The 25,891-nt window shown below is 45.1% G+C and overlaps 1 protein-coding gene across 1 annotated transcript in view; it reads right to left on the reverse strand.

Annotated features, from left to right (window-relative positions):
* LOC141271880 (O-acyltransferase like protein-like) overlaps positions 1 to 25,891 on the reverse strand; it is a 93,202-nt gene that overhangs the window by 6,419 nt on the left and 60,892 nt on the right. The window contains exons 8-13 of the mRNA XM_073682120.1: positions 11,931 to 12,032; positions 11,152 to 11,317; positions 9,164 to 9,243; positions 7,773 to 7,886; positions 2,113 to 2,239; positions 1,360 to 1,546 (exon numbers count right to left, since the gene is read on the reverse strand). Of these exons, the coding sequence (XP_073538221.1) occupies positions 1,360 to 1,546; positions 2,113 to 2,239; positions 7,773 to 7,886; positions 9,164 to 9,243; positions 11,152 to 11,317; positions 11,931 to 12,032 (776 nt within the window). The remainder of the gene's footprint in view (positions 1 to 1,359; positions 1,547 to 2,112; positions 2,240 to 7,772; positions 7,887 to 9,163; positions 9,244 to 11,151; positions 11,318 to 11,930; positions 12,033 to 25,891) is intronic.

Consider the following 25,891-nt stretch of genomic DNA (forward strand, 5'->3'; position numbering starts at 1 on the left):
ATACTATGGAGGGGCTGCATTATACTCTATGGGGCCTGGATTATACTATATGGGGGGGCTAGATTATACTCTATGGGGGCCTGGATTATACTCTATGGGGGCCTGCATTATAATATGGGGAGGCTGCATTATACTATATGGGGGGGCCTGGATTATACTCTATGGGGACCTACATTATACTATGGGGAGGCTGCATTATACCATATGGAGGGGGGCTGCATTATACTCTATGGGGGCTGCATTATACTACATGGGGGGCTGCATTATACTTTGGAGGGCTGCATTATTCTATGGGGGGCCTGCATTATACTCTATGGGGTGGCTGCATTATACTCTATGGGGTGGCTGCATTATACTCTATGGGGTGGCTGCATTATACTCTATGGGGGTTGCATTATACTCTATGGGGTGCTGCATTATACTCTATGGGGGTTGCATTATACTCTATGGGGGTTGCATTATACTCTGGGGGGGCGTGTCTGCATTATACTATATGGAGGACTATGGGGAGTGCATTATACTATATGAAGGACTATGGGGAGTGCATTATACTATATGAAGGACTATGGGGAGTGCATTATACTATATGAAGGACTATGGGGAGTGCATTATACTATTTGGAAGACTATGGGGAGTGCATTATACTATATGAAGGACTATGGGGAGTGCATTATACTATATGAAGGACTATGGGGAGTGCATTATACTATATGAAGGACTATGGGGTGTGCATTATACAATATGAAGGACTATGGGTTGTAAATTATACAATATAAAGGACTATGGGGAGTGCATTATACTATATGGAGGACTATGGGGAGTGTATTATACTATATGAAGGACTATGGGGAGTGCATTACACTATATGGAGGACTATGGAGAGTGGCCCATACTATATGGAGGCCTATGGGGTGTGCATTATAATATATGGAGGACTATGTTGAGTGCATTATACTATATGGAAGACTATGGGGTGCACTATACTATATGGAGGACTATGCGGTGTGCATCATACAATATGGAGGACTATGGGGTGTACATTATAAATACAACCAAAATGTTTCTGTGTGATGGTGCAATATGTGAGCATTTGGGGCCCCACTTTGTCTAAAACCCGCCCTGGGAATACGTCAACAAACCTCCCATTGGGCAATTGCTTCTTTTTCCCCAGTGATTATTATCTGGTTCTCACAATACCATAATTTAGGGGCCATCACCCACCTTCCCAACACCACTGAATAGAGATTGTTCCTCTTAATGCAGTGATGCATCCCCCGAGTCTGTATTTTTGCATAATCAGACAGTTTTATGGAGGCAACAGCTGAAAATAATTTACAGTCTTAAATTCTCCTCGTTTACCTCCATATTCTTCATGGCACAGAACAAGGATCAAACCAAGAGCCACAGCCCATAAAGAGCGATGAAGACCCTGGTAAAGTGCGGCCATTATGGAGTAAGAACTAGGAGCGTCATCCAGAACAAAGGCCAGTGTTATGACTGTGAGCATGATGACCAGCGCAGATATCCATCCCAACACAGCCTGTGCCTATGGAAAAAAATCATATAGGATTAGAATCGTATCCCTTTAATAGACTGGTGTTCCCTAAGCCCACCAGGGACCACACTCCAGATTTATGGTGTTGTCCATTGTGAGTGCATAATTAACCTTCCCGGAGAATAAAGTGCTGATGATTGGAGTCATCACTGTGCGGAAAAACAGTAAAGGAATGAGAGCAATGGCCCCTTCATTTTCCGGATCAATGGGGACCGAGTGGTCCGAACCCTCCAACCATCACATAGTGATGGCATATCCCAACGATAACTCCGCACTTTATGAGATGGGAATGTGCCTTTAAAAGGTAGGTTAATATCGTATCCATCTTGTAAATCACAGCCTGTCCTTTTAGTGACAGCGCACAAGGCACAACGGAATTTTATGTGCATCAAAGAGCAAATTGACATACAGTCTGAAGCGGAAGATTAATGATGTCTCAATGTCGTCTTTTTGAAAGTTTGAGAACTTTTAATGTCAATTTTATCCAAGATGTCATAGTGCATAGGAGTTAGAAAAGTAAGTCCCAGAATAAAATGGACACATTAATAACTACTTACCCTGGTCTTAATATAAGGAGATTGTTTTTTGACAATCATAATAGCGAGAATCATTCCAACTAAGAACGGTCCATATCTGCAGTAGGGTTTAGTGTAATATTCCACCCAATAATTCATCCGAGACTGGCTGCGAAGAAGAAAGGTTAGAAGTATGGGATTATATGAAGTCTCGCTGTGAAAATAGATATATCATCTATGTATCTGATTTCTTTCTTATCTGTGTCAATATTTCTCCCTGTCTGTTTCAAATGTATCTATCTATCTATCTATCTACTGTATCTAATATCTATCCAAAATCTATCTATCTAATATCTATCTACTGTATCTAATATCTATCTATTATCTATCTATCTAATATCTATTATCTATCTATATAATATCTATCTAATTTTTATCTATCTGTAGCGCCGGTATCTCTGCCTCCTGCCCCCATCCCCCGGCAGAGACGCCGACCCCCTTACCGTCGCCGTCCCTGGCCTGAGTGTCCTGCTCCAGTGTCCTCCCACCACGCTGATGCTGTCCGGGGTATGCGCAGATCTCCGGACATTGTGCTTAGGGTGCGCGCTTTCCTCCTCTTAAAGGAACCGCACGCGCCATCCTAAAGTGTCCCGGGCCAATGGCCGGAGGACACTAACTATTTAAGGCACCTCCTCCAATATGGAGGTGCTTGTGCAACATTGTCAGTTGGTGTGCAACACTCCTATCAGTTCTCAGGTCCCAGTGCATGTGTCAGCCCGCCTGCCTGTCTTACCAGCCGTGCCTGCCAGTGCCCGCCTCCTGTCCTTGGGGGTCAGCTGCCATCCGCCCGAGGTCAGTCCCAAAGTAGCACCTGGTCCACCTCCCTCGTCCCTCCTCAGATCGTGGAGTTGATAGCCACCGTAGATCTGGGGTTGCATTTGGTGAGGCACCTAGTTACGCCCTTCCAGTCTCTTCTCTCACCACGGCACTGTGGTTCCACCACCCGTCCCGTTACAGTTTGCACAGGCCAAGGAATCTGCTGGCTCCCAGGCTCATTCCCTCTGACCTGTACCAAGAGGTCTCCTGCCAGGACACAATCCTATCCTTTTTGCGGACTGTGAACAACCGCCTAGAGGTGCATGCAACCCCGGCCGCACCTGCCCTGATCCTGGCTGCAACGATTTCGGCTGCCTCTCTACCCTCTGGCAGTAATAGATTCCGACTGTCTGCTCCCTCACGTTATGGTGGAGATTCTGCCCTATGCCGAGGTTTCATAAACCAATGCACGCTACATTTTGAGGTCTTGGCTCACCAGTTCACTTCAAACTGGGCCAAAGTGGCCTTCATCATGTCACACCTTACTGGTGAGGCTCTGGCGTGGTTAACCCCCTATGAGAGAGAGGGGATCCCCTGGTATCTAACCTCCAGTCCTTCCTAGAAGCCTTCCAGGTGGTTTTCAATGAGCCCGGCCGCACATCCTCTACTGCCTCTTCTCTCCTCCGACTGCGTCAAGGGAACCTAACAATGAGCCAGAACGCTATATGTTTCCGTACTCTCTCATCGGAACTCACCTGGAATAACGAAGCCCTGGTGACTACCTTTTGGGAGGGCCTTTCTGGGCGAATCAAAGACAAGCTGGCCGGCCGTGACATACCCACCTCTCTGGATGACCTAGTGTCTCTGGCTATGTAGATTGACATCAGATTTCAGGAGTATTCCATAGAGGTGATCCTTGAGAAAGGATCTTTACACCTGGCACCCACCTTTCGAAGGCCAGTCCTACTGAAAACTCCTGCCTCGGCTTCCTCCCTGAATCCATGCAAGTTGACCAGGTGTCAATGGTCAAGCACTGCCAGGAGGCCTGTCGTGCGGAGGGAAGGTGCTTTTATTGTGACAGTCCTGAGCATGTAATCCGCTCCTGTCCGGAGAGACCGGGAAACTCCGGAGCCTAGGGTCTATAGGAGAGGTTACCCTGGGCGAGAATCATTCCTCTCAATCGCTGACTCGCCTGTCTGTGTCCGTATCCTGTGGCAACACCCAGTTTGTCGAGTTTGCCTCTCTGTATTCCGGTGACTCAATTAATCTCATCCAACAGGCCATCGTGGAGCGGTACCAAATCCCGATCCAGCATCTTCTGGATCCTTTGGTGGTTTCTTCTGTGGATGGGAGACCCCTTGCCGAGACCATCTTGTTCGTCACTGAGCCTGTGGTCCTCCAGGTAGGAATGCTACACTCAGAGAAGATCTCCTTCTATGTGCTGTCCGGCCTCTCTCAGCCTCTGCTTCTAGGGCTGCCATGGTTGCGGAAACACGAACCCGTCTTGAACTGGAGTTCCAGAGAGATACTCTGCTGGGGTCAGGAAAGTCACAAGACCTGCCTGGTCTCTATTCGTCCTGCTCGACCTCCTGCTTCTTCATCTAATCTACCTAGCTTGCCGGCACCTTACTAGTCGTACGCCGACGTCTTTGACAAAAAGGGGGCCAAGACACTACCCCCTCATATGCCGTAGGACTGTCCCATTGACCCTATTCCTGGTGCTTCTCCTCTTCGAGGCTGTATCTATCCCCTGTCGCAGGCCGAGACCCGTGCCTTGTCTGATTACATAGAGGAGAATCTTGCAAGGGGATTTATCCAGAAAGTCACCTCTCCGGCTGGTGTAGGATTCTTCTTCATCAAGAAGAAAGACTGTTCTCTTCGGCCCTGTATCGACTATAGGGGGCTAAACTAAATAACTGTAAAGAATAAGTACCCCGTGCCTCTCATCTCCGAGCTGTTCGATCGCCTCAAGGACTCCAGAGTCTTCACTAAACTCAACCTTTGAGGGGCGTACAACCTGATCCGAATTAGTCAGGGTGATGAATGGAAGACGGCGTTTAATACTTGAGATGGCCACTACGAGTACCGGGTAATGACGTTTGGACTCTGCAACGCACCAGCGGTCTTTCCAGAGCTGGTAACGACATCTTCCGGGACCTTCTCTACATGTGTGTAATAGTATACCTGGACAACATCCTGGTGTTTTCTCCTGACCTGCCCTTACACCGAGGAGATGTTTGCCAGGTTCTGCAGAGGCTTAGAAAGAATCGTCTATATACCAAGTTTGAAAAGTGTGTTTTTGAGCAGATTTCTCTTCCACCACTGGGGTATATAATCTCAGAGACCGGCCTGAAGATGGACCCCGAAAAGGTCTCCACCATTCTAAAATGGCATGTTGAAGGCTATACAGCTGTTTCTCGGCTTTGCTTCCATCTCCGCCCTGACTCGCAAGGGAGTCAATCCAAAGGTATGGACACCTGAGGCTGAAAGCGCTTTCATGTCCTTGAAACAAGCCTTCTCTTCTGCTCCGGTACTGCATCGTTCTGACAGTAACAAACCGTTCTTCCTTGAGGTGGATGCTTCCATAGGGGTTGGAGCCGTCCTCACTCAGAAATCCTCATCCGGTCACATGGTAACCTGCGGTTTCTTTTCCAAACTCTTCTCTTCTTCTGAGCGCAATTATTCTATTGGGGATCGGGAACTACAGGCGATCAAATTGGCGCTGGAGGAGTGGCTATATCTGCTGGAGGGGGCTTTGCATTCTGTGACCATCTACACCAACCATAAGAATCTTGCCTACCTGCAGTCCGCTCAACGGCTTAATCCTCGACAGGCTCGATGGTCTCTGTTCTTCGCCCGCTTCAACTTCACTCTCCACTTCCAGTCAGCAGATAAAAATGTCAAGGCAGACGCACTTTCCAGATCCTTTCTGAAAGGAAGGAGGAGGAACATCAACACCTCCTTGAGCCCTCCAAAATAATTACAGTCGCTCCGTTTGATCTGTCTCTCGTTTACCCCCCGGTAAACCGTGCATTGCAGAACCAGATAAAAACAGGTCCTTTTCTGGGGTCACTCGTCAAAATTAGCGGGCCATGCCAGTCATTTCCCGACATTATTGGTGGCCGATCCTGCGCAAGGATGTTGTGGATTTTGTCTCGGCTTGTTCCTCTTGTGCCCGAAACAAAACTTCTAAACAACTTCCGACTGGTTGGTTACTTCCTTTGCCAGTACCTTCCGCTCCCTGGCAGTATATTGTGATGGACTTTATCACTGATCTTCCTGTATCGACCAGTTGTACCGTCATCTGGGTGGTTGTGGATCGCTTCTCCAAGATGGTTCACTTCATTCCTCTGTCCGGTCTCCCTTCCGCACCACTGCTCGCTGAGAAGTTCTTTCTTCATATTTTCTGCCTCCATGGTCTGCCTCTTCATATTGTCTCGGATAGAGGGGTCCAGTTTACCTAACGCTTCTGGAGGGCCACATGCAAGCTGCTGAATTTCACATTGGATTTCTCATCGGCCTATCATCCACAGTCCAATGGCCAGGTGGAGCGAATCAATCAGATGCGCACTAACTTCCTCCGATACTTCGTCAATGCCCACCACAGTGACTGGGTTGAACTCCTGCCTTGGGTCGAATTCTCCTACAATAACCATGTGAGTGAATCCTCTGCCAAATCTCCATTCTTTGTGGTATACGGTCAACATCCCAACATCCCGTTCACTGTATCTGGGAAGACACCAAGTCTACTTTACAGAGGTCCTCTGAGCGGATTAAAAGACATGCAGACAAGAGACTTCTGGATCCGCCTCTGTTTCGTCCTGGGGTCTGGTTGTCGTCTAAGTATGTCCGTCTCAAGGTACCTTCATATAAACTGGGCCCGCACTTCATTGGTCCCTTCGAGATTCTATATCATATTAATCCGGTGGCCTACAAACTCAAGCTCCCAGCCTCTTTACGGATTCCTAATTCCTTTCATGTGTCTCTCCTTAAGTCGTCCTCAGTCCTTTTTCCGAAAACCCGGGTACCTCTCCTGCTCCTGTCAGCGCTGAAGACGTCTTTGAGGTAGAGAATATTCTGGCTACTAAGAGGGTAAGAGGAAAGACCTTCTTTCTCGTAGAGTGGAAAGGGTTTGGTCCTGAGGAGAGGTCCTGGGAGCCCAGAGAGAACATCCATATCCCTCTCCTCCTGGAAAAATTTATTGCGGGCCTGAAAAAGAGGAGGCGTAAAGGTAGGGGGGTACTGCAGCTCCGGCGTCTCTGCCTCCTGCCCCCATCCCCCGGCAGAGACGCCGACCCCCTTACCGCCGCGGTCCCCGGCCGGAGTGTCCTGCTCTGGCATCCTCCCACCACGCTGATGCTGTATACAGATTCCCTTTAAATGATGGGATTTTACATGTGGTCACCACTAGGGGGAGCCTACATTTGTACTTGTAAATCAATAATAAATCTGTATACAGTCAATTCCTAAGCTCCCCCTAGTGGATGCTGTAAGTGTTCAGTATTTAAACATTTAAAGGGATTTTTCCAATTTTAAAAAAAAAATATCTATTACCTGTCTGCAATTTGTTTACTTGAATAAATAAAAAAATATGCTTTTCTCGTCCTCCCCGGGTCTAGCGCTGAGTCTTCCCACTGCTTCTAGTGTCTGTTATTGACTGCAGCGCTGACATCAGTGCCTCTGCCCACGTAGCACAGGCGACTCAGCACTGGACCTGGGGAGGGTGAGTGAAGAACTTTTTAAATTTATGACTGTGTGGTGGGAAAATATGGAGAAAAGTGGATCTTTGACCCCTATAAAGATATATTATGGAATGAAACAGCACAGAATCTTGCACCTGAGCTGACGCGGCTTTTATATTAAATATATATAAAAATTACATTTACCTTTCACCTCTTGGGTAACGAATTGAAAGTTTTAAAAAGTATGATAGCAAAGTGGAGGTGATGATGCAGGCAGCAAAGATTAGGGTCACCGCAGCAAACATGAGGTGCTTCGCTCTGCACAGGAGGATAATAAAGAGGTTAATAATCCATTTCTCAGTTTTGCTGGATACCATGTAACTCGAGTCTGGGGGCCCTGCTCTTGTCATCAGAACAACTAAATTCTCACTTATTGACTAGGTAATACTTCTAATTAGCTGAGAAATACCCGTAACTTTAATCTGTCAGCAGTTTTTTTGCCATGTAATCCTATAGCAGCATGATGTAGGAGCAGAGAGCTTGATTCCAGCGATGCGTCACTTGCTAGGCTGTGTTTTTCTGTTTCAATATAATTAGTGTTTTATCAGCAGGAGATTATTACAAAATGACTAGGTGTCTCATGCCTCCTGGTCCAACCCCGCCCCCACCATTGATTGGTAGCTTTCTGCCTATGCACAGTATACACATTAAGCAGCCAATCAGTGGTGTGGGCGGGGTTATACACAGCTCAGCATTCTGAGCTCTGCTAGGTCTGCAGCAGAGAAAACTGTGATTCTATCAAAACGGCAGCAAGCAGCCTAGTAAGTGACAAATCCATGTGAAACATATTTTTATTCTATTTTTGACATTTTTATTTTCCACGTCAATATTTTATAAAATGATAGCGTTCAGAGTGAAAACGGAGTCTCACAATAGACTGGCACTTGTAATTTTGTAGAGGTCATTTTTGAGTAGTTTATCAATATTATCACAGACAGTATAATAGTCGAAGGTATCACATATGTATAGATAACACAGGTTTCACCATTCACATAATACTACTACTACTAATAATAATAATAATAATAAATAAAAGAAAAAAAGTCTTCCTACAATCCATCCCTTTTATGGTTGCATTTATGGGAATGTCTCGGCATAATCAGCAATTATGTAGAACATTGGCCATGCATTTCTATAGCTCAGCTCTTCCCCCGAGCACGATCACAGCCTAAATTAAAAAGTTGAACCTCCTCAACCCAATCTCCATTTCAGTTTTAACCCCTTCATATTAGAAAACAATTCTGGGGTTCCCCTTTAATTACTAAGATTAAGTCGTGGAAGTAAAATCTATGTAAGGAGTGATATCAGTAAGCCGTAATATTTCTACACTTAAGTAGCCCCCGGCCGCCGTGTGTCGTAAATACACTGCAGGGTATAAATCACGCTCGGGGTTCTCAGATCTAGTGGCTAAAGTGGAGCTGACACCGCCGAGCGCTCAATGATCTATGGTATTAATATCGGCCATCACCAGGGACCGCTGAACCCGAACGATCAGTAATGTCCGGATAATTACATGTGCCCGAAGACACACTTACCTGACGTAGAGGAAGATTACGAGCGGCGTCGTAAGATGGAACTGGAAATCAGCTGAGAGATACCAGGCCCATCCGGTGCACTGCAATAAATGACGAGGACACGGATGATTATCCCCGACTCTCGTTACAAACTTTTTCTTATACATTTTATGGGCAGAAGTTTAAGCTTCACTCATCTGGGAAGACTCCGCTAGATTTCAAAGGGCGTCTGCGGGAATTTTTGCCCCTTCATCCAGAAGAGCATTTGTGAGGTCTGACACTGATTTTGGGGGGAGGTCCGACACTGATTTCGGGGGGAGGTCCGACACTGATTTCGGGGAAAGGTCCGACACTGATTTCGGGGAAAGGTCCGACACTAATTTTGGGGGAGATCCGACACTAATTTTGGGGGAAGGTCCGACACTAATTTTAGGGGGAGGTCCGACACTAATTTTGGGGGGAGGTCCGACACTAATTTTGGGGGGGAAGTCCATGCTCCAACTTATCCCAAATGATTATCTCCGACTCTTCTTACAAACTTTTTCTTATACATTTTATGGGCAGGAAGACTCCACTAGGTTTTGGAGGCGTCTGTGGGAATTTTTGCCCCTTCATCCACAAGAGCATTTGTGAGGCCTGTCACTGATTTTGGGGGGAGGTCCAATGCTGATTGGATCCGAGTTCCAACTTATCCCAAAGGTTTTGGATGACGTTGAAGTGCACACAAATTCCTTCATGAACCTTTGGGGTTCATGTGAGAGATGTGCTGCTGCCATTCTTTGCACAAAATGTATCAGTGTTTAACCATGATTGATAAATTTGACACTTCTTCCTAGAACAAATTTTCCATATCTTACGTCACTCCCATACTGGAGTGAATGCGTGACTTTTTAACCCTTTTGAAGACACCACGATTTTTCTTTTTAGCTTTATTTTTTTCCTCCTCGCCTTCCAAGAGCCATGCATTTTTTTTTCCACCAACACAGCTATATGAGGACTTGTTATTTTTCATTCATTTCACAAATGTACTAAAAAAAATGACAATTTCAAGTGGGGTTGAATTGAAAAAAAAGCTATTTTGCTGTTGTTTTTTTGTGATTTGCTCTTATGACTTTCACATCGTGTGAAAAGTATCTGAAAAAAATCAATTCTAAAGGTCGGTAAGGTTATGGCGGTCCCAATTGTGTGTAGTTTTCTATTCTTTTACTATGTAAAAAAAAATAATTTATAATACATACATATATATATATATATATATATATATATATATATATATATATATATATATATATATATATATATATATGTCACCATATTCTGAGAGCCATCACTTTTTTATTTTTTGGATAATTCGAGCTATATCTGGCTTGTATTTTGCGAGGCGAGCTGTAGTTTTTTTTTCGTACCATTTTGGTATCCGTGCAATTTTCTGATCTTTTTATATTCAATTTTTTTCAGGAAGCTATTTGTCATATTTACATTTTTTTTCTCTTTCAGCGTTCACCATTTTGGATAATTATCTTCATATTTTATTAGTTTGGACAATTATGCACACATCAATACAAAATAGGTTAGTTTTTTTTTGTTTTTTTTTTAGATTTTACAATTTACATTTCAGGAAAAGGAGTATTTTAATAATTTTACATATTTTTTTTTTTTATATTTTGTAATTTTTTTTTTTACACTTTAGGGAACTGGAACCTGTGATCGCTTGTACAGTGCAATACTGTGTAGTAAACTAGTAGTGCACTGTATTGTAAAATTCAAGCTCTTCTAAAGCCAAACTATAGAAATAGCAACATAGCAGACAAAGGGGGCTTTCAGAAGGTCCCCCAAATACCATGACAATACCAATGGCACCCCACAATTCTGTCGTGGAGGAACTGTTAGTGACACCAGCTGATTTTTAACCTCTTAAGTGCCAATGTTACGATTGACAGTAGTGTTCAAGAGGTTAAACTGTTGCAATGGAGGTTAACATAACAAACATAATTGACGTAGATACTCACAGAATCTGAAACGGATATGAAGTTGGTGATGAGCAGGGTGTTCGCCCACCATACCCGCCTACAGCTGTCCCACTGATGCTTGGGCAGTTCCCAAAATGCGCCCCATTTCACCAACGAAATCAGACCAATAGATATCGGGATAGAAGCCAGGTGGAGAGGCTGCAATCTAGAACCAGGATAAAGGTCATAAGTTACAAAAAAGTTGTTTCCCTGCACATTGCTGATTGGCAGAAGGAGTTAAGTGAGAATCCGTCAGTGACCTTCTTCTAATGGTAAAGTTTGTCACTGTGGTTTTTTTTCAGCTCCTCTGTGCTGATCTATAACTACCGACCACATCAAAGTGAGTTGAACTTTGATGTGGTTATAAATCAGCTAAGAAGAGCCAAGTAAAAGTAAAAAAAAAAAAGTCAGAATGAGCTCACTGTCGGATCCTCAGTTAACTCATTCTGTAGTCAGTGATCTGCAGGGAAACAAATAACTTGTAAAAATGGAGGAAATTTTTTATGAAGCATTTAAGTTAAAAAAATGGCCCTCTCAGGTGTCCATTTCCTTTAAATAATAGCTGGATAAATCTGTCTTCAGTAAAGCTCCCCCTAGTGGTAACTGAAGGTAGTCAGAATTCTGTAATTTAAAGCGACTGTCCCATGAGATATTTTTGGTTGCAAATGTCTTTTCCAACTTTTAGAAAAGCCTCATAAGATTTAGTAGACTTTTACAAGTTCGGAAAAATAACATCAAAATCCCAGTTTTTAATTACGCCGAGTGATAGAGGCGCTGACCTTCTTAACCTCTTGTAGATATATCGGACGACCATTGCCAGAGTTACTTCCTGCCCAGAATTTTCAGTTAAAATTAGAAATGACTTCGCTCCCAGAAATCCACTAAAAAAAAAAAAAAAAAAAAGTTACAAAGTTACAGCTTATTAAAATGTAAATTCAGTAGGATTCTCCCAATGTCGGCAGTCGTTCAGCCCTGTGAGATTATCACTGCACCACGAGGAAGGGCACCGATGCCAGGAACGCTTTGCTGGTATGGATTATTTGATGGATTTCCTTGTATCCGTTTTAAACATTTTGGAATGAAGCATTGAAGAAATTTGAATAAACATTTGTTGAGCCGGACTGTTCTTTCCTTGTATTTATCAATATGTGACTTATGGCTTTGCTTCAAGGAGCTGAAGTTTTAATATGCTCTTTTATTAAAAAAAAAAATGGAATAATAAATGTAAAGTACATATAATACAAATACATAAACATTCATGTTTGTTACAACTCAGGTTTGGTTAAAAATGTAACCCAAGCAGCGGCTCAGACACAGGAGACCTGTTACGAATAAAAGTATAAGATGTGTAGATTTTCTACTTACCGCACTGTAGGAGAAAGGTATCAGCTCCCACATCTTAATCAATGAGTTCAGTTTTTTATTCTATTCTATTGCCCACGGACAGTGCATAATATCCAGCTCCATTGCCCCCTGGTATATAACATCCGTCCCCCTCACTCCCCAGTGTATAACATCCGGCTCCTCACCCCGGTGAATAATATCCAGCGCCATTGTCCCAATAGTGTAACATCTGGCCTCTCACCCCTGGTGTATAACATCCGGCCCTTCGCCCCCTGGGGTATAACATCTGGCCCTTATCCCCCAGTGTATAACATCCGGCCCCTCGTCCCCGGTGTATAGCATCCGGCCCCTCACCCCCGGTGTATAACATATGGCCTTTCACCCCCAGTGTATAACATCCAGCCCCTCAGCCCCCGGTGTATGACATCCAGCCCCTCAGCCCCTGGTGTATGACATCCAGCCCCTCAGCCCCCGGTGTATGACATCCAGCCCCTCAGCCCCTGGTGTATGACATCCAGCCCCTCAGCCCCCGGTGTATAACATCCAGCCCCTCAGCCCCCGGTGTATGACATCCAGCCCCTCAGCCCCCGGTGTATGACATCCAGCCCCTCAGCCCCCAGTGTATAACATCCAGCCCCTCAGCCCCCGGTGTATGACATCCAGCCCCTCAGCCCCCGGTGTATAACATCCGACCCCTCACCCCCAGTGTATAACATATGGCCCTTCACCCCCGGTGTATAACATCTGACCCCTCACCCCCGGTGTATAACATCCGACCCCTCACCCCCGGTGTATACCATATGGTCCTTCACCCCCGGTGTATAACTTCCAGCTCTTCCCCTCGGCCTTTACTACCATGTGACAGACGGTTGGTGGTGCAGAGCTCACTGATACCAGCGTGCTCCTGTAATAGGAGCCACCGGTGGAACTAGTCCGTTCATGACATTTCTTCCCTCCTAAATCTTCCGCCATCACCTGTGAGTGATATTATTGAGAAGGGGAAGGAACTGAGCCACAAAGTGGAGACCCCGTAACGTTACAGAGCGGGGGGCCGAGTGCTGAGGAGCAAAGGGCAAAAAAGTCACCACCGCTCTGCTGACCCCATAACTGCAGAGTCCAGACCTCCTCTGGTATAACATCAGCACAAACACTGCGCCCCCGCTGGGACCTTCATGGCTGAGCAGCTGCATGCAGCCGTACATCACCAAGCACAAAGCCGAGCGTCGGATGGAGTGGTGTAAAGCCGCCACCACTGGACTCTGGAGGAGACGTGTTCTGTGCAGTGATGGGTCACACTTCTCTATCTGCATCTGATGGAGGAGTCTGGGTTTGGTGAAGGAGAACGTTCCCCCCTGATTGCATTGTGCTCTGTACAGATGGTGAAGGAGGATAATGCTCTGGGCTGTTATCAGGGGGCGGCCTCGGCTCCTTAGCTCCAGTGAAGGGAAGTCCTAATTCTTCAGCACAAGACATTGTGGACAATTGTAGCCTCCAGCTTTGTGGGAACAGTTTGGGGTTCGCCTTTTTCTGTTCCCCATGACTGAGCCCAGTGCACAAGCTCCATACAGACATGGGGGAGAACATGAGAGGCCGCACAGAGGCCGGACCTCAGCCCCATCCTATAATGAAGATTGTGAGCCCGGCCTCCCCCCAACATCAGGGTCTCACTCCACAAATGATCTTCTGGATGAAGGGGCAAAAATTCCCCAAATCTTCCCCAGAGGAGCAGGAGCCGTTATATCTGCAGAGGGGAAAACTCCATATTAATGTCTATGGATGGAGGATGGGAGGTCAGAGTAGGGAAATGTGGAGTTTGCACAATAATTTTGCCGTATGGCGTATGAGTACATGACCATAGTATTATATATTCACTGACGAGACCAAAAATCTCAGTTGTCCAGACTCCAGTAAACTTTTTGGCCAGTGTCAATAAGAGGCTAATTTGGGTCAGGATGTGGTTACATGTTCATCTGCTCATTACTTCGTAGGAAAATATGAACTCCCACCACCAAAATGTGAGGGTACATGTTCTCCCTAATTGGTAAGGGGCTGATAACAAGAAGAAAAGTTCCTGTATTTGTCACGCCCCCGGGAGCCTTACTGTTTGGGGACAGTATATATATATATATATATATATATATCACGGTGGCTGGCCCAGGGCGAACAGTGCACAAAAGGGGTCGCAATTACTACTAAAAGTTCAGAGAAATTCGTGACGCCACCTGTGGTGTCTGGTGAAGGTCACCAGCGCTGCAGCAGTCCTCTGAGGCAGGTGACAAGGCAGCTAAGGATGGTACAGCTCCCCACAGGTGGAGCGGGCCTCAGGGCAGTGTAGATTGATGGATGGTGGGAGCGCTGGGCGTTGTGGTGCAGGTAGATGGCGCAGCCGGAGTAACAGACAGAGACAGGGGGTTTTGCTTCGTTACCTTTACTGGTACAGCTGTTAGATACGGTCCAGGGTACTCAGGTGAAGGGCGCACTTTTGGACTTCTCCCCAGGGGGCGGGTATAAGGCCTCCTGATCCGTGTCTGCCTCTCTGTAAGCTCCTGGCCAGCCTGCAACTGTGCCTAGCTTATGTGTCTTGCTTTTTCTACTCCACCTGTTGCTCTGAAGTAGGACCTCCGGTTGGTAACCACTTTCCCTGGACGTTGGGGCCTTCGTGGTACCTGGTCCTGTATGTGTCTACACTGCGTGCAGAATTATTAGGCAAGTTGTATTTTAGAGGATTATTTTTATTATTGATCAACAACTATGTTATCAATCAACCCAAAAGACTCATAAATATCCAAGCTTAATGTTTTTGGAAGTTGGAGTGGTTTTTTTTAGATTTGGCTATCTTAGGAGGATATCTGTTTGTGCAGGTAACTATTACTGTACAGAATTATTAGGCAACTTAATAAAAACCAAATATAATCCCATCTCACTTGTTTATTTTCACCAGGTAAACCAATATCAGTGCACAAAATTTAGAAATAAACATTTCTGACATGCAAAAACAAAAAACCAAAAAATTAGTGATGAATATAGCCACCTTTTTTTATGATGACACTCAACAGCCTTCCATCCATAGATTCTGTCAGTTGCTTGATCTGTTTTCGATCAACATTGCGTGCAGCAGCCACCACAGCCTCCCAGACACTGCTCCGAGAGGTGTACTGTTTTCCCTCTCTGTAGATCTTACATTTTATGATGGACCACAGGTTCTCTATGGGGTGCAGATCAGGTGAACAAGGGGGCCATGTCATTATTTTTTCTTCTTTTAGACCTTTACTGGCCAGCCACACTGTGGAGTAGTTGGATGCATGTGATGGAGCATTATCCTGCATGAAAATCATGTATTTCTTGAACGATACTGACTTCTTCCTGTACCACTGCTTGAAGAAGTTGTCTTCCAGAAACTGGCAGTAGGTCTGGGAGTTGAGCTTCACTCCATCCTCAACCCGAAAAGATCCCACAAGTTCATCTTTGATGATACCAGCCCATACCAGTACCCCACCTCCACCTTACTGGCATCTGAGTCGGAGTGGAGCTCTCTGCCCTTTACTGATCCAGCCTCTGGCCCATCCATCTGGCCCATCAAGAGTCACTCTCATTTCATCAGTCCATAAAACCTTTGAAAAATCAGTCTTAAGATATTTCTTGGCCCATTCTTGACGTTTTATCTTATGTTTCTTGTTCAAAGGTGGTCGTTTTTCAGCCTTCCTTACCTTGGCCATGTCCCTGAGTATCGCACACCTTGCGCTTTTTGATACTCCAGTAACGTTGCAGCTCTGAAATATGGCAAAACTGGTGGCGAATGGCATCTTGGCAGCTTCACACTTGATTTTCCTCAATTCATGGGCAGTTATTTTGCGCCTTTTTTGGCCAACACGCTTCTTGCGACCCTGTTGGCTATTTGCCATGAAACGCTTGATTGTTCGGTGATCACGCTTCAAAAGTTTGTAAATTTCAAGACTGCTGCATCCCTCTGCAAGACATCTCACAATTTTGGACTTTTCAGAGCCCATCAAATCTCTCTTCTGACCCATTTTGCCAAAGGAAAGGAAGTTGCCTAATAATTATGCACACCTTATATAGGGTGTTGATGTCATTAGTCAACACCCCTCCTCATTACAGAGATGCACATCACCAGATATACTTAATTGGTAGTTGGCTCTCAAGCCTATGCAACTTGGAGTAGGACAACATGTATAAAAAGTATCATGTGATCAAAATACTCATTTGCCTAATAATTCTGCACACAGTGTAGCTTCAGGTTTGCCAGAGACTTATAGTCCTCCTGGGATTCCGGTTATCCCTACTGGGTGTAAAGGGTCCCTGCAGGCTCGGACCCGATGTCCGGTATATATACTGGGGTGAGCCTGGTATGCTCCTCTGCCCCCTTAGTTCCACTCTGCTTTCCTCTTCGCCGTCGTCCACGCTCGGGGCCCTCACTAGGCTTCAGGTCTGCTGGAGGTCTAGCTGGCCTCAGGCAGGAGCCTGCGTGCTGCTCTCACTCTGAGCACGCTGCACTGTAACTCATCTCATCTGAAGAACTGAACTGCCTGGCTCCACCTTCCCTTTATATATCCCTATGAGGGCTCCCTCTACTGGTATGAGGTGGAAGGTGGAGGTGTTTGCATGTAGTGAGGGCCTCTTGTGGAGAATTCCGTCCGTGCACCCTTCTGGGTTCTGTGGCACCATGCGCAGCAGGGCGCCACATATTGCCCAAAGAACCAGATGTTTGTACACTGTTCCCTGAACATTGAATATCGCTACTATAACATTGGAATCATTTAAAAAAAGATTTGGGGTTTTAATATCAAACCAAGATCTAAGGTTTTTTTTTACCATTGTCCTCAAAAGAAAATCCTATAGACTTAGTGGCCATTCACTTCGCTTGTTCAGAGAGAGAGATTCCTCCACTTTTACGTGGTGCAGCCAAAGATCGCTCCATGCCTTTGCTACATCGCAACATAACACAAGTGGATGGGATCTCATTGTGACATGCAGGGCACCATGACTGCGACAAGGAACTCGTAAAGAATCCAACTGGTTCTGCCTATTTGTTATCGCAATATGATCCCATTCGCCTGCAATACGTGTGATATAGCAGCGGCATAGAGTGACCTTTGGCTTTGCGATCTTTATAGCCCCAGCCTAAGGGTTCAGCTTGATCTTGAGCCATGGTGACTTGATGGATGTACAATCTGTAGGAAGATCAATCTTGTGCAAGCCTAGATAGGTCCACCAGGGTCTTGTTCACAGTTATCTTGATAGTATCAAGCCATCGGGGTTGCTGGTCTTCCTCTTCTCCTTGTTCCTTCTATTCTTCGGACCATGATGTCCTTCTCCAGGACATTGCTCTCTTCGTATGTGTCCAAAGTAGGCAAGTCATAGCTTAGTGATCCTTGCTTCCAGTGACATGTCTGGCTTGATTTGTTCCAAGATTGATTTGTTTGTTCTTCTTGCCATCCATGGTATTGATGACCTCCTTCTCCAGCATCACATTTCGAAGACATAGATTCTTCTTTTTTCTTGTTTATTTATCTTTCAAGTTTCGCATCAATATGTTACTACAGAAAAGACCAGACTATGAACGAGAAGTGTCTTCATCGCCAGTAAAATGTTCCCCGATTTGAAGACCTTGTCCAGTGACTTCATTATTGATTTGCCTATAGCTATTTTTTAAGTGTAGGCAAGGATAAGCCCATGTCAGTCCTCCCTGCCAATGGCTTTTATCTAGTGCGGGGGAAAATCAATTTCCATTGATTTCCGTGGTCTGTGCCCTTGGACAGGAGCTTGAAACCCACCACTTAACTGACGGCATCTTCAGCTGTTCTTTTGATTAGATAGCACCATGAAAAGAAGAGCCCTGGATGTTTTAAGGTAAGAGATGATTCCCTCCCGCTCCCACCCAGCGGCCACCGCCAATGTTGTGGCCGATGGACTAGGTCGTCCAAATTTAGGACTTTGATGTGATGGACTATAGTGCGAGTTTGTTCCAACTTTGCTTATTTCTTGAGGGAGAAAAGGAATGGGTATATTACAATCCAACATGTCTGATCCTTCTTTCCTTGACATCAGCTCCTACAGCTTCTGTCTCATTGCTCCAAACCCAGTGGTCCTCTATGCGTGGCAATGCCAGTAGGGCCCATAGTGTTAGGTGATAAGTCCTACGGCCAGCCCTGACCACTACAGCCAACTCCAATCACAATACAATCATCGAATACTTGCAAATTTGAGCTCAGAAACTTGGAAAATTATACCCAAAGTAGGATAAGAGATTAAATAATATCGGTAATGAGAAGTAAAGTATTTCTTAACTTTTTTTGGGGGGGAAGATTATATCTATATGTAAACTGAAATATAACGTGAAAAGGGAAACTATGATTCACGAAGCTCAAGGATTGGAGACATTGGCTACAATGAGATTTTATTTTTCCGGTTGGTGAATACTTTTTATATGGCAATTAGTGGCCTCTAATACAACATTAACTTTCCAAGCTGCGTTTCTGGATTTATCAAAATGCCATCTTGACTCCAACAAGTGTTACCACCTGGGAGAAGGCAGCAATTAAATCCTCCTTCTCAACAGTAATCGCCCTCTTACATTTGCTTTCCTAGATGTCGCCGTGACCCTATTAAACTGACTCTTTACTGACATTTTAGGTTAGATATTATCATATTACACATCGTCATTCCCCCCCTCTCTAACAGTGGGACACCGAGTTCTCTTTTCATCTTCCTTATCGAGGAAGGGAAGGAGTCCAGACATAGTCTCACCTTAGTAATTAGAAGTCTTCATACCAGGATGCTGATGCGGTGGAGGGTCACTTGCAATTTCCCATAACCGTGAGATCATACGGGGAAAGGGGGCACTGCAGTTATATATGGGGTCCCAGAAGTAATTAAATTCTTCAGTCTTAAATGCTATGTTTATCGCTCATCTTAAGATTTGCAATGGAAAACATTGTGACGACGACACACCCCTTTAAAGCGGCATGGCTTTACAGAACAATGCCGGGTACCCAGAAGCATCTTATTGATTACTTGATTGGTTTGGGGCTGTAGCTGCACAAAATACGCCCTATACACCATTTTTCGGCACTTCGGTTATAGTCTATACAGGTCCAATTGCATTAACCCCTTACCACCCAGCCTGTTTTCACCTTCCTGACCAGGCAAAATTTTTTACATTTTGTAAAAAATCACTTTATGGGATAATAACTCTGGACCGCTTCCATATGTCCAAGTGATCCCAAGACTGTTTTTTCATGACATATTGTACTTCATATTAGGGGTAAATTTAGGTCAATATGATTTGCGTTTAGTTATGAAAACAATTGGAAATTTAATGAGAATTTAGAAAAAATTAAAATTTTCGAACTGAAATTTTTATGCCCTTATAACAGATAGTCATACCAATAAAAAAAATGTATAAATTACATTTGCCACATGTCTAGTTTACATCAACATCAATTTTGAAACATATTTTTCCATTGTTAGAAATGTAGAAGGGTTAAAAGTTTAGCAGCAATTTTTCATTTTTCCAACAAAATTTACAAAACCTATTTTATTTGGGACCACATTACATTTGAAATGACTTTTGGGGGCCTACATGTAAAAAAAAAACATCCAAAAGAGACCCCATTTTAAAACCTACATCCTTCAAGGTATTCAAAACCCCATTTAGGAAGTTTGTTAATCCTTCAGGTGCTTTACAGGATTTATAACAAAGTGGACGCAAAGAATGAAAAATGTGTTATTTTTCATAAAAATGTCGTTTTAGCCCAAATTTTTCATTTTCACAAGAGTAACAGGAGAAAATGGACAGTACAATTTGTTGTGCAATTTCTCCTGAATATGACAATACCCCAAATGTGCTCAGAATCTACAGTTTATGCGCACGGCAGGGCTCTGAAGGGAAGGAGTGGCATTTGAATTTTGGAGCACAATTTTAGCTAGAATAGATTGTGTATGCCATGTTGCATTAGCCGAGCCCCAGAGGTCCCAAAGCAGTAAAATTCCCCCACAACTGACACAATTTTGGAAACTACATGCCTCAAGAAATTCAACAAGGTGTGTGATGACCATCTTGAATGCACAGGTGCTTCACAGAATTTTATAACATTGTGATGTGAAAATGAAAAATTACCGTATTTTTTCGGACTATAAAACGCGCCGGATCATAAGATGCACCTAGCTTTTAAAAGTGGAAAATAGAAAAAAAAATGGAAGCAAAAAATGTGGTCATGATGCACTGTTATGGGGGAGGGGGTCTGCTGTTGACACTGTTATAGGGGTAATGTCCCCCAATTCTGTACTAATATCCCCCATCCTGGTATATATGGCCCCATCCTGGTATACATGCCCCCCCCCTTCCTGTTATACGTGGCTCCCATCCCCATCCTGGTATGTATGACACCCCTCATCCCCATCCTGGTATGCATGGCACCCCAATCCCCCATTGTGGTATGCATAACACCCCTCATCCCATTCCTGTTATGCATGGCACCCCTCATCCTGGTATGCATGGCACCCTTCATCCCTCATCCTGGTATGCATGGCACCCTTCATCCCTCATCATGGTATGCATGCCACCCTTCATAATTCATCCTGGTATGCATGGCACCCCTCATCTTGGTATGCATGGCACCCCTCATCCCTCATCCTGGTATTCATGGCACTTATCATCCTGGAATGCATAGCACCCTTCATCCCTCATCTTAGTATGCATGGTACCCCTCAACCTCGTATTCATGGCACCCCTTCATTCTGGTATACATGGCACCCCTGATCCTGGTATGCATGGCATCCCCATCCCCATCACGCTGCACAGAAAAAAATGAACGATTCTACTCACCTTCCCTCTGCTCCAGTGCTGCGTCCTGTTCTGCCAGCAGCTGATCTCACCATGTGAGCAGCGCATGACGTTACTGCCATGCGCCCCCACGCGGTGAGATGATAGTCACTGCTCCCCATGCCCGGACTATGGGTGTGGAGAGTAGTGACTATTCATTCTCCTTAATAGTGAGTGGCACACTGTAGCCGCAGTTGCGGCTCCTGCAGAGTGAGGAGTAGTGAATATTCATGTGTGGCACCCCTGCGGGTTCAGTCGCCACAGAAGTACTGCATCTCACTCAGAGGTGTGGTATCTCACTTTCAGGTAAGGATGGAGTACTGCCCGGGACCCAAACACCTTCATCCAACACTACACTACTCCAGACCAGCAGGAGGGGCAAGATGCACTGCTGCGCTGCTAAGCCCTGTCCCTGGCTGGAATGAGGGGAACCAAGAGAGGGGGAACCATGTAGTGGGTGTGGGTGGAGGAAGAAGTTCAGGGGAGCACTTGAGAAGGAGGATATAAAAAGGGAAGCCATCTTGGAAGTTCGGTTCAGTTCAGTTGAGTTCAGTCAGAGGAGGAGAGTGAAAGGAGCGGAGCTCTGCAGGAGCTCTGCTCAGGAGGAAGAGAGACTGAAGAGAGGAGAGGAGCAGGGAGAAAGGCTCCAGAAGGAAAGAGTGGATCCTAGGGGTACGGGAAGTGCTGGAGGCCACTCGTACGCCGAATCTACCAGGAGTTGGAGGATCAGGTCGCAGAGGGGACCGGCCCCTAACTAGTGAGAATTATAACATTCAGCTAGAAACCGGAGGCTTCTACATTTCCAGGGTGTAGTTGCCACAGCCGCAATTAATAGCCAAAAAAGTAGTCACACAGGATCCAGGGAACTCCAGGTTTCCCGCCAAGATCTGAGGTTACCGGCTTGGGGCACTGTTTGCGAGGCGCAGGGCAGGAGGGTGAGAGCCAGCGCAGGAAGACGACCAAGAGGGACACACAGAAACGGGTCCCGCTAAGTGCTCTTGAATTACCTGAGGGTTTGCTGAACCCCTCCCTGAGTAAACACCGGACGACGTGGGTGGTTATGAACTGCAGTTGTAACCAGGAGCAATGTGAAAATCGTGAGTAAAACCCTGAAGACTGCACCCCACTGTCTCTGTGAATTTTTGCTGCGCCATCACCCCCTGCACCACACTGCACAGCAACATCTACCTCATACAACATCTACACTGCCCTGGAGCTTAGCTCTACCTGTGGAGAGCTAAACCAACTCTGCTGCATTAACAACAGCTCCAGAGGATCTGCTCCGCAGCGGCGGCTCCATGTAGCCGCATACCACAGGTGGCATCACGAACACTAAATATAAAAACTATAATCCTTTTCTATAAAATCCCCTTTTATTGACCGCCCTGGGTCACGGACCGGGTCACTGCCACTGTGACATCTCCCCAGCAACGACCAGCCCGGCTACCGAGTACCCCACGGCCCAGGGGGCGCGTCACATGCTCTTTAATATCGGGCACACATGACCGCTGAGCTGCTGCAGAAGCCGCGCTGCTGCTGACACTGTACGCCTGCTATTAAGGATAATGAATATTCAGTGTTCCACATGCCCATGGGCGTGGGAAGTAATGAACATTCATTTTCTTTAGCAGTGGGCACAGTGTTGTCTGCTGCAGGTGGCTCATGCCTCCTGTGCCCCGCTCCTCCGCCGCTGCCGCTCCCCCCACACCACCCACCATCCACAGCAACTATAATATAGTACATTCGGACTATGAGACGCACCCCCCACTTTCCTCCAAAATTTTGGAGAAAAAAAGTGAGTCTTATAGTTCGAAAAATACAAAAAATTTTTTCCACAAAAATGTTGCATTAGCCAAAACGTTTTAATTTTCCTAAAAGTAGAAGAAGAAAATAGACCATGCAATTTGTTGTGCATTTTGTCCTGAGTTCACCGATACCCCATATGTGGTTGCAAACTACTGTTTTGGTGCACAGCATGGCTTGGAAGGGAATGAGCACCATTGGAATTTTTGAGCACCATTTTAGCTGGAATAGGTTGCAAACGCCATATATTTGAAAAACTCCTGTCATGCCAAAACAACAAAAACCCTCCCTCAACTGACACCATTTTGGAAACTACAGTATACCCATCAAATAATGTATCTGGGGGTGCAGTGAGCAGCTTGAACCCGCAGGTGATTCACCAAATTGTATAACATTGGGCTATAAAAATAAAATATTAAATTTTTTTCCTCAAAAATGTTGCCATAACCCCAAATTTTTCATTTTCACAAGAATAGCTGGAGATCTTGGATGACAAAATTTGTTGTGCAATATATATTGAGTAAGACGATACCCCATATGTGATCACAAACTACTGTTTGGGCATACAGCTAGGGTAAGAAGTGAAAGAGCACTACTTGAATTTTGGAATGCCATTTTGGCTGGAATAGATTGCGGATGCCGTGTCACATTAGAAAACCCTTGACGTGCCAAAACAGAAGAAACCACCCACAAGTGAACCCATTTTGGGAACTATACCTTTTGAGAAATTCCTCTAGGGGAGTAGTGAGCATTTCTAACCCTCAGTTGATTCACAGAATCGTATAACATTGGCCTGTGAAAATGAAAAATTATTATTTTTCCACTAAAATGTTGCTTTGTCCCCAAGTTTTAAATGAAGGGATAATAGGAGAAAATGGACTGTACAATTTGTTACACCATTTCTCCTGAGTTCGCCAATACCCCATATGTGGTCAAAAACTACTACTGAAGCACAGTGCAAACTTCAGAAGGGAAGGAGAGCCATATTGTAGTGCAGAATGTGCTGGAATGGTCTGTGGATGCTGTAAGGCGGCGATGTTCACACCGTGTAGTAACTGAGGCAGTGACCCAAGCATGTCCAACATAAACAGCTTTTATTTAGCAACTTACGAGTAAACAGAAAGTCCTCCGGTTCGCAGCCGGGTTAACATAAGTCCATAACAACGGTTGCCGTGGGCAATGACCACGCCGGGCCGCTCAGAGCCTGACAGGTGCAGAGCCTTCCCAGGCGTGGGTTCAGCTACGCACAGGCCCGCCAAGCTTTCCTGCTATACTCATAGCAGGTCCCAACACTGAACAACACTAATCCTTAGTGCAGGGTTTTTAAAGGACCTGTGGCAAGAGCCACTGGAAAACCCGAGTTGGAGGGAGGAGGCCGCCCCACTGCCTTCCTGTAGCCTCCTCCAAGAAATGAAGGCCCTGCCGGGTTTTACTTAATCTGCCTTAGCCAGATAGCCTGACCAGGTCAATGCTCACCTTCATTCCTGCATTGCAGCCGCAGGTGTGTCTGTGACTGCAATGCACTTCAATGGGTTTAATAGGTCTCTGTACACATTCTGGGGGATATATACCGTCCCTCGTATACGATCCCAGTCACTGCCTCACAGTGCCCTGTCACATCATATAAGGGTGCAGTGATCATATTGACACCATTGGTGTGTCCCAGAATTTTATACCATTGGGTGGTTAATAAAAAATAATTACAATTTTACCACAAAAATGTTGTTTTCGCCCTAGAATTGACATTGTTACATGGGAAAATGGGCAAAAATGGCATAAAAAATTGTCACACATTTTGTGTTTAGTACCCCATTTGTGACTGTACAGTACTGCTTAGCCACATGGCGAGACTCAGAAGGGACTGAGCACCATTTGACTCTTGGAGCACAGATTTTCCTCAAATAGTTTGCAGACTTCATTTCCAAAGCCTCTAAGTGCCAGAAGAGTAGAATCCCCCCATGAAGTGAATCCCATTTTTGAAACTACACCCATCTGTAAATTCATCTACAGGTGTAGTGACAATTTTGACTAAATGGGTGTTTTTCAGAAACAAGCCGGGAATGTGGCAGAGTGAAAACTGCAAATCTCCCATTGTAGTGCCCATACATTGTACCCACCTTGTGCTTCTGGAGAAAAGCATCCAGTAAATTAAGCTGGGTCTCATCACTACAGTACTGAAAAACAGCTTGCTGGCATATCTTTTGTTACGTCGAAGCAATACGACCCCAGCTGGCACCGCTCAGAGGACACTAACCGGTATGAACGCACCTCATGTCATTACCAGGGCGACTCACCACCGGTATACTTTGCTGATTCACAGTGGACATTGCTAAGTTCTTTACACAACGTGAACTAGTCACCAAAGGGCTCTTAAAATTCAATGACCATGTTGAAGGCTACACGGCCTGGAGAGCTTCTTTCCAAAATGTTACTAGAGGGTTGTCACACAGACAAGAAATAGACCTCTTAGTCGAATATCCGGGAGAAGAGTCAGGAAGACACGCAGCAAGGATCGAAGACATCAATATAAACCGTCCACACACTTTTACAAAAAAACAAGTTTTTGCATCGCCATATTTTGAGAGCTATAATTTTTCCATATTTCGGCTGACAGTCATGTAAGGGCTTGTTTTTTTGCGGGACAAGTTGACTTTTTATTGATACCATTTTCGAGCACATTGTATTTTTTGATCGCTTTCTATTCCAATTTTTGAGAGGTAGAATGAACAAAAAAAAACAGCAATTCAGGAA

The sequence above is a fragment of the Phyllobates terribilis genome, unplaced genomic scaffold (assembly GCF_046119375.1).
Source record: "Phyllobates terribilis strain yellow unplaced genomic scaffold, ASM4611937v1 Scaffold_1__5_contigs__length_1240528914, whole genome shotgun sequence".
NCBI lineage: Eukaryota > Metazoa > Chordata > Amphibia > Anura > Dendrobatidae > Phyllobates > Phyllobates terribilis.